Below are 15,039 nucleotides of genomic sequence, written 5' to 3'. Positions count from 1 at the left end.
GAAGTTTTGTATGGGAAATATGAAAACTCAACTTTTAATCAGAAATATTGTTTAAATCACTTTATTTTTATTTTCATCTGATGCTCCTCTGTTGCACAAAGGCATGATAGGCCATAAAGTTTCATAAGACAAAAAAAAGTTAAATACTGATATACTGTGTCCAAAACTATGCTGGGCAGTGCATCCCACAACTGAAAAGCATTTATCAAGGAGTCTTGTTTTTTTATCTTTAATGGTATAGTTTTCTGTAAGTGGTTTGGAACTCTTTGACAGACATAACTACATAGATTATTTTACTATAGTCATATTAGTAATACTTTTTCAACTATTAAATAAATTCACAGTTTCAATATTGTGTTACCCCAGTAAAATGTATTTTAGAAAATACAGATGTATACTACCACTGTTTTTGTTCATATAAAAATACGTTTTTGTTGTGGTCCAGTTTCTTATGTAATTTTCTTTTTCACAGCACAAAATTAGCACAAGTTTTCTGTTCCTACAGGAAATAAAGGTCAGAATGATCAACTTTATTAAAATAACCCTGGATGTTCCTCGGATTATAATATTCCTCCATAGTTTCATGCTGAGAAAGAGGTACTAAACACAAAGTAAAAAAGTGAGTTAACACAAATATTGCCCTGTGTGTTTAATATCCCTGCTGCTGAGGTAAGAAACATCTCAAGAGTGAGACGTCACAAAAAAAGAATCACATAACAGTAACTTCCACATCGCATCATTGGTAAAGCACGATCATCTGAACCACAATCAAACAGAGCTGGAATCATGGCACATCCTTAAAATGTCATAACATTCCCCCCCTTTCCATGAATTCTTCCATCATCTTTCAGCTTCGTGTGCTGTACATGTCTGCGTCCTCTGGATTAGCCTGGCCGTGATCGAGTAGAGCAGGGTTCGGAACAAAGTGTGTTTTCACTGGGATGGAAGAAGAGGGGGGTATTAGTAAGTGAAGAAGGCAAAGTGCTTGTGCTGGCTTCATATTATGTCAAAATTATGGTATTTAAAAGAGCAGTGTACATGAGTCACTACAATGTTATTTCCAGTGTTAAAACAAAGGATTTTCTTTTAACTGACTTTCTGAGTTGGTACCCTGTTAACTAAAGGGCAGAAGCTAACTGGTATTTGTCATAGTAAGTTTTAGTAGTAGTAATAATTGAGAATGTAGACTCCAATTTGTAGAGGTTGGTAAAATATAAATTTTCTGATGCATCGCAATCTTCATTTGAATGATGATTGAATGATCTCGATTTTGATTCTTAAGTCCCAAGATCGATCGTTTACTCTTTGCGCAACCCTCTACTACAATGAGAGGAAATCACTGGCATTTGCAAACAAATTAACCACTATGCGACTAAAATTTATATATTTGGTAACTGGCTGGTAAATGTTTACATTTCACTCACCAGTAATTGTGTAGTTTAGTGGTATTCTGTGGCGAGATCCTTTCACTCGTGTTGGGAGTAAAATTTATTCCGTGTAATGCGTGTCCAAAGACGAGATCCACGCGACCAATTTGACCTTAAATAATGTCTCTTAATACACTTTCTGTTCTCTAAAGTCGTTTATTAATCAAAATAACAAACAAAACCAAAACAAATATTTATTTTGAATCATGCATGGCACAGATGAGATGAAGCCAATTGAGTCTCTCTCATTAACATACGCACATTTACAGACGCTCTTTATGTTAAAGTGACAGTATCGGTTTTAGCACTTTCTTGGTATTAGCTTCCTGTTTTTTCAGGTAGTGACATTGAAATGAAATTGCCCTATGCATTTAAATCTGGACAAAATCACTTGACATCATAAATATGAACTTTCCAGGAGGACTTGATTGGAGTGTTTTTTTTTAAAAGTGCACAAGAAATGATTTACTCTTGTTTCCTCACCTTTGGCTGGCTCAACAACAGTCTGTTCTACAGGAGGTTCTTTAACTGTGGGGGCGTGGGGTGTGGCCTCTTGAACAGGGATTGGGACCTCTTCAGCTGTTGATTGTTTGACAACAGTAGGGGGAGGTTCAAGCAGAATGGCTTCTTCAACAGGGGGCAATGTGATGGAAACAGGTTCCTCATATACTGTAGGTGGGGTAGGATCTTCAATTGTGGGTGCAGGGACTTCAAGTTCTGGACTAGCAGGGGCAGCTTCCATAACAGGACTAACATCAGCTTCTAGGACAGTTTCAGCAAAAATTGTTGGCTCATGGGTAGATTGAAGAGCATTGTCTACAATAAAGTCAGCAGGTATTGCCTCGGGGGCAGTTTCAACTACAGGCTCTGGAAGAGGAGGTTCAGAGGTGATTACTGCAGCTAGGGCAGCTTCTACTACAGACTCGGTGGCAGATTCAGGTGTGATTTCTGCTGCTTGCTCAGGGGTGGTTTCAGCAACGGAGGCAGTTTGAAGAGCAGGTTCATGGGTAATATCTGCATTTGGGTCAGTTTCAAAAACAGACTCAAGGGTGGTTTCTGTTGCTGAGGCAGTTTCAAGAGCAGGTTCAGGGGTAATATCTGCAGTTGGAACAGTTTCAGCAATGGGTTCAAGGGAGGATTTAGTGGCTAAGGCAGTTTTAAGAGCAAGTTCAGGGGTAATACCTGCAGTTGGGGCAGCTTCGGCAACAGGCTCAGGAGTAGGTTCTACAACTGAGACGGTTTCAAGAGCAGGTTCAGGGGTAATATCTGTAGTGGCAATTTCTGTATCTGGGGTAGTTTCAGGTTCAGAGGCCGAGACCATTTCAGATGCTACTTCAACAACAGAAGGTAGTTCTGCAACTTCTGGCACAGAGGCAGATTCATTTGAGGTAACTTCTGACACAAAATCAGCTACTGGAGCAGAAGCAGCTGCTGGGGCAACTTCTGATATTGATGTAACTTCCTCAATTAAAACAGCAGGTGCCAGCTCAGACTCAGGTATGAGTTCAGGAAGTGCTTTAGTTACAGGCACAGCTGACTGGAAAGAAAGAAAGAAAGATGACTTGATAACTATGGTTATTAAGCATTCAAAATGGGTGTGCTATTTTGTAAGGCCCTTAAATATTGAACAAAAATGGCAAAACAACATGAGCTTTAACAAGCAAATGCACATAGTTTACCTCCACACTAACAGCAGGCATGATGATGTCTTCCTTTGGTTTAGATTTAAACACAGAGGCAATAGATGAACTGAGAGTGTACACCCTTTTCCCAGTGATCTATTAGGCAAGGAGATGAAAGGAGAAAAGTGAAAGCATTTTTGTGATGGAGAAAGAAAATGTCCTCAGGTTTGGGTGAAAGTGACACTAAGCCTTGGTAAAAATGTATATTTGTGTGAGAGAGAGAGTACCTTAAGGACTCCAACAGTCTGTGTGGGGTAACACACTGCAGTACCAATGGTAGCCAGACCAAGAGGTACAACAATCCTCTTTAAACGAGAGCCTGGGCAACAGCACACATTCATTCTTTTAAATCACTTTAAACAGTAAATCTTTGTTTAATCTATTTAAAGCCTTTAACCACTTGCAACCCCACGTTCACATGCGTGGACGTTGTATTTTGACTTTGCTATACCAATAATTTAAATAAAAATTTTCATTTAAACCTGTTTGGTTGTAAAGAGGAGAATCTCCATTTCATCCAGATATGTGGAAACTTGTACTGCATTTCCTCAAAAGTATTTTTAATAACTTTCAACTCGAACCCATCTGGGGGTCATTTCGCTTCATTTTAATATACATTTTGTTATAACATGTTTGGCAGACATGGGACAATGGTAACCAGTACATAGAATCAGAATTTTATAATGCTACATTCTATTTTAACATGGTTGGCAGTGATTGGATGATGCTGGACATTATTTTGAAAAAGAATTATTTATTCAGCTTTACAGAAAATCAGCTTTAATGTCTGTAATGTCTCAAAAACGTGAATAACCAACACTCCTGGAAACATAAACATTTTGATGAAAAAAATCTGACTTTCTAGAGCTAACTGTTTTTTAAAATTTCACAACATAGTCTCGCTGTCCTCATATGTGGACATACATTTTTAGGAAAAAGATTTGCTCTTTGGCTTGTTTATTAGGTGCTACTAATAAAAAAAGGAGGAGAAGATGCCCAGCTTACCCTTGCGTGCCAGAATAAGGCCACCCAATCCAGACACAGTGATGACACTCACTCTAGACAGGAAGCCAGGTGGTGGATCTCGAAGAAAGTGGTATGTGTCTAACAACAAAGAAAGTCAAGTTTTAAAAGCCATGTTTACAGTAGTTTTCTCTCTCTTCAATACTTCTGAATAAATATCATACTCGCCTTCCCCTGCCTGGTAAACGGATATAACTCCAAGTTTGACAGAATAGAAACCGCTCTGTAAAAAGAGACACGAACATCATAACAGACTAATAATAGTACATCTTTCATAAACTCACACTTCCAATTCATTATCACAGACAAACATTGTTTGTATCAAATCAGTGTATCATTCATTCATTTCATATTCAATTAGGAATTAAAAATCGGGGAAACAAAAAAAACTAATATTTCTTTATTCGTTTACAAAATCAATATTAAAGGGGACCTATTATGCAAAATTCACTTTTACATGGTGTTTGTACATAAATGTGAGTCAGCAGTGTGTGTACACAACCACCCTACAATGCTAAAAGTCCACCCACTCCTCTTTCTTATATATCTATTAATCAAAAACAGTGTGTCAAAATTAATAGTTTTAGGCCTCGCCTACAACTGGTGACGGACTCCACCCTATTATCATAGATCCTCCCCTGAGTGATCTACACCCAGTCCACCATTTTTGTCCGTGCTGGAGCAGATAGTGAGAAGAATAATGTCTCAGCTTCGTAAGTGTCATAAGTGTTCTGTTGTTGCATAAGAGTCTTCATGTACTCCCGGCATCAGAGCCACTGAAGACACAGTGGACAAGTTTTGTTTTTGAAGAAAATGTGCCCCAAAACATAAAAATAAATAGTGTATGTTTGGGCAAATAATTTTACACCGGACTCAAGCATGGATCAGTACCAACTGTTCGCGTTCCAGCTTTTATATCCTGAAGATTTAAGTATCACACTTACAAATGTGCTTGTTAACTGATTCCACGGCTAATGCAGCTAAAGTTACCGTTGTCTCTGATTGTATTCACGGAGACCAGAGTCTGGGATGGGGAGCTGCAGCTAATTTGCATTTAAAGAGACACACATGAAAACAGCATGTTTTTGATTCCACTCAAAAAGAGGCATTTACAACATGGTATAATAAATGATCTGTAGCATGTTTTGAGCTGAAACTTCACAGACACTTTAAAAAACAAATATTTACTTGTTTTTCGTCATATTGATTAAAAATAGGAAATTGGAAAAATAGCCATGGGACACTTTTTGATTATTTGATTTCACTAATATAATGGCTTGAATATTTGATTCGCACATATGGGTGGACCTGAAATGCCCCTTTCTTAGATTGGTCAACCTGCACCGTCATCTTCCTCAATGCAGTGAGACAGAATAAAAGTTATCTGCTGTTAATTTGTTCAGATTAATTTGTCTCAGTTAACATTAAATTCTTTACTATTTATTCTACAAAACTCGCCACCTTTATTGCATCGGAGGTATCTCTTTCATAAAATTCGCCAAATTTATCAGACAGCCCTAAACATAAACCAACTAACGTGAAAGACAAAAGTCTTTCATGTTCATCCGGTTTAAAACGGCATAGTTTTAAATGAGATGACAAAAACCATACATTCATAAGACTATTGAAGCATATGCCTACATAGTAAAAACATAGGCTTACATTTATCTGTAAGGTAAATTAAATTTTAGGTATGATATTCCTTGGATATTCGCCAATGGTGCATAAAGGGACCACCTGAAAACTCCATCTACAACTAAAACATGACTGGCATTAGAGCAGTCATTTATTTGACTATTGACTTGCATGTTCTATCATTAAAAATATATATATTTAAAAAAATAAAACAAACAAACCAAAAAATATTTTAAAACAAAATCACAGATTGTAGTAGATCGCCAGAGTGATGGCTGTGCAAATGAATGTACAGTATTCACTTATATTATGAAAAAAATTATGAAAACATTTTCACATTCCAAAGGTTGTAGTAAGTTCTCAGTAGATAGACTGACTTACTATAGGTGACATTTTTTACAGTTAGTCAGTCTATCCACTATGAAGTTAATATAAACTTTGGAATGTGTGAATAACATTTTCAAGAATTTTTATGATGTTTATCCTAGAATAATCTAATACTGTATTCTTATTATTGGATTTACTGTAATAATCTCACCTGTCGTAAATCAGTCTATCCACTTGGAATTTACTACAACCTTTGGAATGTGAAATAACATTTTGGAGAATTGTTATTTTAAATAGTCTAATACTGTATTCATATTATTGGACTTACTGTAAAAATCTCACTTCTAGTAGCTCAGACTATAAACTGGCAACCTACTACTGTACAACATATGGAATGTAAAAGTGTACATTAATGTTTTGTTTAACTTGCACGTCAACTGAATGAGTGATTGGCACTGTCTGTGTTTAAAAGAGACTCTCCGTTAAGTACACAAAGCAATGAAAGTATTTTTAGTCATAATTCTGCAGCCACACCAACTGACAGTTCTGAGTGCAGTGTTTTATGTCTGTATATTAGTTATATACCATTTATATTTATATACCATAACATCAAGCCAAGTGTGCGAAATCTTTGCAAACTTGCTGCCAGCAGAGAGTGCGAGTACCAGAACCTATCGAACCTAAAACTAACTTTACCCCACTCTAAGAGCTTAGGTGTGAGGGACTTAATCATCATGGAATTATGCTAAAGGAAGTTCATGAATGCTCATCTCTCAAAAGCTCGACCAGTGAATTTAAATTCAGCATTTACACATAGCCTTCACATTTGTCCGATATTAAAAGCACACAAAACTGCTGCGTATACGAAAAGTAGATAAAGGCCATCCATATTCCCATTCCAAAACATTAATGTTGGAATGATCCGAACTTGAAATTAGTACTCTTCGCTGCCATGTAAATACTTATGGTCTTATATTAATTATTAAATGCAATAATATCTTCCAAATTATTTGTTATTATTAGGGCTTTCGTTTTTAACGCATTAATTCAGTGCGATTAATTTTTATAAAAAACAACGCGTTTAAAAAAAGGCAATTAATCGCAATCCCCCGGACAGTAATAAGGAAGATTCCTGAGAAATGCAAGATTGTAGTATGACCTGTGTACTCCAGAGGGCAGTAAGTGAAACTTCAGCTGTGTGGGCAACACGCAGTTTATACAATGAAGAAAAACACCCTTCAGCAGCAGCACAACATAGACATGCGTTATGTTCTTGCGTTCAAGACAATTGGAGTGCAAATTGGAACTAAGAGATCTCAAGCTGCGTTCTAAGTATTAAACTATATTTAACTTGACACAATGACCTTGCAACGCACCCGAGACGCAACACAAGCATGTCTGACACAGGTGTACATTGACGGGTCCTTAAACAAGCCCTCATAATAAATCTCCAACTGATTGACAAATTCACTTGTGAAATGGATATTTGTGAACTGTATGCCAATGATTGGCTTATGTTCAATAATATGGTAGTAAACAATACATTGTATTCTAAAGCTGCTTTTTGTATTGTCTTATCAGTGATTAACTCTTCTACCACAAGAATGTAATGCATTTTAATTATCTGAATATTTTTTTTTAATATATATATATATATATATATATATATAACAATTATATATATATTATATAATTATATAATTGTTAAATATGAAATATTTCATCATAATATATTGACTTATTGTTATATGAGGGGCTTTCTCAGCAAATATTTGTATATGCGATTAATCACGATTAATTAATTGGGACACCATGTAATTACTTTGATTAAAAATTTTAATCAATTGACAGCCCTAGTTATTTTTATTATTATTTATCATTTGTTATTTACTGTTGTAACTGTTATAATTCACTGGCATGAATGCTCATCTGTCTTGGATGCACTTTAAATACTTTCAATTCTTTTGATGATTTCTCATTTCAAAAACACATGAAACACAGATGTCAATTTAAAATTCTTATTTAAAGCAATGAAACTATAGCTGCATTAGACTAATTACAATATTAGGACAAAAGGTGTCCAACTGTAAGTCCACCGTGATGCGGTACATGACTTGTAAAATAGGTACTGTCCCCAGTTTTAATGTGACGTCTGGTCACCCTAACTGCGAATGCCAGCCGATTCTCCAGTGCAGTGTGGACCACCAGCGCCCAACTGATCAGCTGCACTGCAAGGTACCACTTATAAATTAATAAAACAGGAAGGATACCTGTGAGAAGACATTTGGCATACAGAGTGTGGGATTAATCTTAATAATGTGTGTATGTGTCGCTCTTATCAATTGTTTCATGTGGCAATGATTGTCCCAATCCTGAATCGCATGAAGACGAAACCCTGTCTGCATTCAGTGAACATTTTACGGTTATGTGTATGCACTGTGTCTGACTATTTAATGAAAGAGATAGCACAGCTACAGTAAACGAGGCGAGTTTTGGAGAATAAATGATAAAGAATTGAATATTAACTGAGATTAATTAATCTGAACAATTAAACAGCAGAGAACTTTTATTCTGTATCACAGCATTGAGGAAGACAACGGTGCAGGTTGACCAATCAGAAGAAAGGGGCATTTCAGGTCCACCCTTAGGCCTATATGTGAATCAAACATTCAAGCCTTATAGTGATTTTTCCAATTTACTCTTTTTAACTTGAGCATTAAATCAAAATGACAAAAAACAAGTAATTATTTGTTTTTTACTATTGGTTTTGTAAACGAATAAAGAAATAAGTAGTTTTTTGTTTTTTGTTAATGATACACAGATTGTATCAGCGTATATAACAGACCTGCACAGCTCTGACATACGGCTGCAGGCCCACCCTCACAACCCCTAGTCCCGTCTGCAGGAGACCAGGTTGCTCTTTCACAAACTGCACAGCAGGACGATCTGGGGAGTAGATAGACAACTGGAGAGAGAGAGAGAGAGAAATTGTGATAATGTTAACTTCACAAACAATCAAATTGTGTAAAGTGCAGACTTGCACTTAATATAGGAGAAATGCAGTCCAGAGTGTAAAACAGAAGAAAGAAAAGATGAGTTTGTTCCAGAATTAAATACTAGTACACTACATACCATTTAAAAAAATATTATGACAAACAGTACGCATAATTAAATGGTATGCATTTCAAACAGTAGTATATCTTGGCAGTCTGATCAAATAATCACATTGGAAATTGAAAGTCGAATGCATTGTATTCTGGTATACAGTATTTCACACAGAGTGCCCTGTCTTATAAGTGTTATGTCATCAGATTTTCAATGCATACAGAACATTTGCATACTGCCGAAATAATACTTGTAGTATGGTAGGATACCATTGCGAACAGAGCCTGTGTCTTACCTCTCTTGGTGAGATAAGCTCCTCGCTGTTGTTTTCACTCATGGTATAAATTCTGATGGAACCCAAACCCACCACAGCACCAGCAGCAGGAACTGCTGCATACTTCAGAATCTGAGGACAAAACACATCTTATCAGTTATTTTATACAAAACAGTTTGACTTCAAGGACAGTTCCGGTTTTAATATAAGCAGAGACTAAACACAGTACAAGAAACCAAAACAAAAAACTATTTTTTAAATTTTTTAGCAGAACGTAACCGAAAACAGGAAGAAAGTCCATTTCAATCGTTCTGGAGTGAAAACCAGTTAATAACCGGTTAATTTCGTTCCAATAATTTTTTCCTGAAACCTAAGACCAAAGGGTTTATTACAGTAATTTTCTGGAATTACATCACTTCCTGTTGCCCATAAAAAATGTGTCTTCTTTCTTTTTAGTAGAACATGATAAGCATGTGATTTGATCCTGAAGGAAATTGCTGCATCACACATTTCTTTGCCATACTGCATGTTGTTGATGTAGCCTTCTGTGACATACTAAAGACATTTATAAGAACTATATATAATTACTAGATATAAAGGCACATTAATCCAGATGTAGGCATGCAGGAGAGAGCGATTAGGGCTATTCATTTATTTAAGATGGCCAGATATAATTGAAATATTTTTGGGGATATACTGAATATCAGAATACATTTGAAAGGCGACTGTATACTATGCTTGCTATGATATCTATGCTGATTATTCCCCCACATGGGAAAATAATAGAATCACTTATTTTCACTTATTTTGGGTGAGGCAAATTGCTTATTTTGAACTTGTATTCCAGACTAGGTCCCTTCTTTCTGTTGTGAGATCTGGCAACACTGCAACTGCTAAATGGGTGATTATGTGCAGAATTATTATTATTATTATTATTATTATTATATGCCTTTTTAAAAAAAAGGTTATTAAACATTCTTTTATTTCGTTCTAACATTACTATTTTGAAAAGAGGCTGCGGAACGAAAGAACCGGAACAAAACAAAAAAAATCTCACAACAAACCGATATGAAGAAGAAAAAAAAAAACATGTAGTTTCTTAGTCCCTGCATATTAATTAAGCTCAATAAATAGCTTTTGTGACAGAATGTTTATTATTACAACAAAAAAATATTTTAATGATAGTACAGCCACAAGGGTTACCAGTGTTACAACTTCATGACAACGAAGTTGTTATATTGGATAGAACTTTACAAGAAATAACGTTAGTAAGAAATTTTATCAAACTAAAATCATGTTAACACATACAGTTCACGCCTTGTGGCTATACTTTTGAAACGGTGTGCATTTTAATAGTTGTTCACTGGCTCCATTTACTTCCATTGTAAGTGATTTATGTTGAGTTTACACTACACGATTTTCACTCGGTGACAGTTTTGTGGAGATCGCAGACAAAAGCCAGAAATCATAGGCAAATCAGAGCTCGCTCCCGTGAGCGACAAATGCTATGTATGAATTATCAAAGACGTGATCTAAGAGAAGCGCCGATGCGTTGCCGATGTCAGCGAGATATCTAGCATGTTAAATATCTGGACCTGTCAGTGATTCCAAATCGCGCAATGTGAAATGTGTTTTGACTAAATGTAACTGCAGCGTTGACCTACAGCCAATGAGAGAGCAAGAAACGGGGCAAGGGAAGATTCAGTGGGATGAGTCCTGAAGTACCTGCAACAAAACATCAACTAGAATGGATGTGGTATCAAGAAAGTCTCATTGGACCAAAGTAATGGAGGAAAAATTAGTGGAACATTGGCAGGAGCACCAGTGCCTATTTGATATTTACTCTGAACTATACCACAACCAGGTGGAGAAAGAGAAAAGTTGGAGAGAAATTACCAATTATCTTGGACAGTCAGGTAAGCAAATAAGTAGATTTTTCAGTAGGAGGTACTTTTTCATATTGTAATCAATAAAATATATGATGCCTTTACACATTTAAAAACAGTACACATCAGGCGATTAAAAACTTACAGTACACATCATTTTCTGAAATGCATAACATGTGATCATGCATTCGTTTTCATATCTCGTATCGAGAAGTATCACTTCTCGTGTGTACTCTGTTGCGAAACATAATTTGGAGTTCAGGCAGGTTCATCTGGGATTCGTCAATAGTGAAATATTTCGTAATGTCACCGATTCCTTATGTAATTTGAAAACCCTACGACTTCCATGACAAAACAGTCAGTTGTGTAATATGAATGGTACCACAATCAGACGTCTTTGAAAGTCATGTAGTGTTTAGGAGGCATTAATGGAACGAGGGGCAAAGTTGAAATAATGTTTGTGGTAATCTAATCAACTTTATGCCAAAAATGCTGTCGATTGAGATTAACTTCCATTGAACATTCCATTCATTTTAAAGGGGAGTTTTAACTTTGCTACTAGCTAGTTAGTACTCTTAAGAAGTACTGTTGCAGTAGTGATGGTCTCATGGTAAATCTATATGACCATACTAAACAATTTCTGTATTCATATACCATGATTTGTAGATGGTTATCCATAGTCCATAGAAAACGTGTTAGACTTTAGAATGCCTCATTGCATTTTAATCTTTATATTAATTTAATCAGTGAACCTGCTTGTAAAACAACCGGCTGTCAGCTTTGCTTCAGATGAGTGTTTTGTTTTCGTGCTCTCGTTTTGTTATTCCAGATCTTTTATCTTCCCTTAAGCACATTAGCTGTATTAGTTTAATGAACCGAAGCAAGCGAAGGCAGTTGAGCCCGTGTAATGATCCCAATCCAATTCAACCAAGTTATTATGCTACAGAAAACCATCCGTGTGCGCACACGTGTAAATTACAATTAAGACACAAGACACTGACGTCCCTGGTACTTTTGAGTAATAGAACGTGTCAAAACATAATGAGCTGCCTAACTATAGATAGGGCGCGCTTGATGTCTGGGTGAGCAGCTCACTATGTTTCAGGACACTCCAAGCGTGTGGAGAGAGAGAGATTACAAGTGAGTCTATGTGAGAGAGAATTTAGGAACAGTATGTTCCCCTGCTCTTGATTTACACACAGCGTGTTTATGCTCTGATTAACAGCTGTATCATGCAACTCAAGCGAAACGACACTTGTTTAATCCGCCATATCTCTGCAGCAGATAAATGCACACATTATTATATCAAACGGACAAGATCAGTTGGACTCGGGCTGAAGTGTAACTCACCTTGGCCGCCATGCCGTCCCGCCCCCTTTACAATGACTACGGAAAGCCGGAGGAGTCTCACTACTCTCACTAAGAATATAATTTAGAAACGCGAGAGAATATTTTTGATGGGGTTCTCATATTATATTATATTATATTATATTATATTATATTATATTATATTATATTAGATTAGATTAGATTAGATCATATTATATTATATTATATTATGAGACTATATTAAAACAGAAAATTATAATGATAATCATCATCATCAGATATGGATTAAAATAATCCAGATTGACATTCAGCTATTCTGGCAGATAAGAAATATCATTTGTGTGAGAACATAATCAAGAAAAACACTATAATCTCTCATTTTCCCTATGAAAGCCCATTTCCGCCACAAAGAAAAGGGGATGAGTTGTCTGACAAGACAAGAATTTCACCTATTGTTGCACTTGTGTACATGGTAGTGTGACAATAAAGTGATTTGATTTGATTTGATTTTACATGGTGATTGAGGAGCGGGTAAAATGGTGGTAAGTGTCCCTTCTAAAAAGACCATTTTAACCAGCATGTAATTCCCAATATGGTCTAGGCTGGTTTATGCTGGTTAGAAACTGATCTAGCTGGTGGACCAGCATAGCCATGCTTTTCAACAGCAAAACCAGCTGGCAAAGATCTTTTCATGACCTTTTTTATGATACTAGTTAAATTTGTTTAAAAGCCATTCCATGCTGGGTGACCAGCTCCCAAAACACAAACATAAACTGGTGACCAGCAATCCTGTTCTTTTAGGTAGGGGTGTTGGGAAAAAATACCAACAATAATTCCTTTTTTTTCATGAAATTTTTCAAAAATCTAGTCTAATTTATGCAGTTCTGTTTGGTAATCCTAGTGGTGTAGACATTTCACACTAAAGAGGTCATTGCATAACATTTGTTATCTTATTTTCTGAGGTCCCAGTGTAATTTAGTGTTACAGAACCATTTTCTACTCTTTCTCTCTCTGACCCTTAGAATCAAACAGACTGTTTTTTGCTGCTGTATCTGTAAGACTTGTAGCTGAGGGCCCTCTTTGCATGTGAAATGAGAAACGATGCCAAGCCTTCTCATCATGGGTTATGGGTTTGCTGTCAGGTTCAGTAGTTAGCATGACCCTATCCTTTGGAAACAATGTCTTTGCAAATCCTGCATTACATTGTGACAGGTTAAGAAAATAATCTGCTCTGAAATGTCCCACACAAACAGCTAAGGTCGGACAGGGACCTTGTTAAAAATAAATATCAGCAGATTTTAATACTGAGGAGCCAGAAACAGCAGCTGAAGCAAACTTTCTGAGATTAACTGCCAACTGGAAAATATATATTGTTTTGGTGTTAACCAAATATTACCTCCACAATACTTCACTGTGACTGGGCAGACTCAATTTATTAACACAGAATAAGGTACAATGGGGCTAAAGGCCCCCCTGGGGGAAAGACACATTTGATTTTATCTCCTCCAAAACACTAAATAGCAACAAAAACTATCACAGTTCTTTCCTTACCTGTTTGTCACTATACACTTCACTCACTTCCTGAGATCTTTTCGTGCAATGTCTAAAGTCAGATTTTTAAGGTAATTTTATCTGTATTTAATATTTTCTAAAAATTTTCAAATTTATGTTGCTAATGAAAATCCATGAAAATATCACCTTTATTTTGAGGCAAAATACTTAAAACATTCAAAGTGGGCTCATATTGACTGATCCAATCACAATGGAGATTAATTTGTTTACTTGAGATGTTATAAAATTGTATATATGTTTGAATTTAACAGGAAATTGTGCACCTTTTTATGAAGTGGTTCTTTTTAATAAGCATTATCCTTATTTGTTACTCCAAAAACCAACCTACTCTCTCAAAAGTATTTGTCTAAGTTGATATATTTTGCCCTATAACTATTGTCCCTAACCTTTTTTACCACCAGATATATATATATATATATATATATATATATATATATATATATATATATATATATATTTAATCAGTTATTATTAATTTTCACACAAATCAAGTGCTCCATCATTAATTAATAAAAAGAAGTATACACTTTGTGACCAGAAAAAAATCTGTGTCTTTAGCCCTGTTGTCCCCTTTGCATCACTGATGTGTAATTGTGGTCACTCATGTGTTACTGTATTGTATCTGTTTGATGTCTGAAAATTGTGGAAGTTCACAATGAGCCTAATTTTTTATCTTAAATTCAATAGTCAGTCTTTTTTTGGATTGAGGAGGAAGTTGTCAGTTCTGAAACTATAGTATGTTTACATAGGACATTGAACTCTTTTATTTCAATCGATTT

At 35.8% G+C, this 15,039-nt stretch overlaps 1 protein-coding gene across 2 annotated transcripts; it reads right to left on the bottom strand.

Annotated features, from left to right (window-relative positions):
* Positions 1 to 59: 59 nt before the first annotated feature.
* Positions 60 to 12,729, bottom strand: apool (apolipoprotein O-like). Of its 2 annotated transcripts, XM_052111024.1 has the most exons (10): positions 12,710 to 12,729; positions 9,495 to 9,605; positions 8,940 to 9,059; positions 4,301 to 4,355; positions 4,115 to 4,213; positions 3,337 to 3,428; positions 3,107 to 3,205; positions 2,610 to 2,964; positions 1,911 to 2,525; positions 60 to 936 (listed from the first exon to the last, which is right to left on the bottom strand). In XM_052111024.1, exons 1-10 carry the CDS (start codon positions 12,719 to 12,721, stop codon positions 848 to 850), a joined length of 1,647 nt encoding a protein of 548 aa, XP_051966984.1. In that variant the 5' UTR covers positions 12,722 to 12,729; the 3' UTR covers positions 60 to 847. The 2 variants fall into 2 exon arrangements, with proteins under 2 accessions (XP_051966984.1, XP_051966979.1); XM_052111019.1 differs by having other exon boundaries at positions 61 to 936; positions 1,911 to 2,964.
* Between the last annotated feature and the right edge of the window lie 2,310 nt (positions 12,730 to 15,039).

Source organism: Xyrauchen texanus, chromosome 3 (assembly GCF_025860055.1).
Source record: "Xyrauchen texanus isolate HMW12.3.18 chromosome 3, RBS_HiC_50CHRs, whole genome shotgun sequence".
In the NCBI taxonomy this organism is placed as follows: domain Eukaryota; kingdom Metazoa; phylum Chordata; class Actinopteri; order Cypriniformes; family Catostomidae; genus Xyrauchen; species Xyrauchen texanus.
Note: the sequence above shows the minus strand (reverse complement) of the source record. Positions and strands in the feature narration are given on the sequence as shown.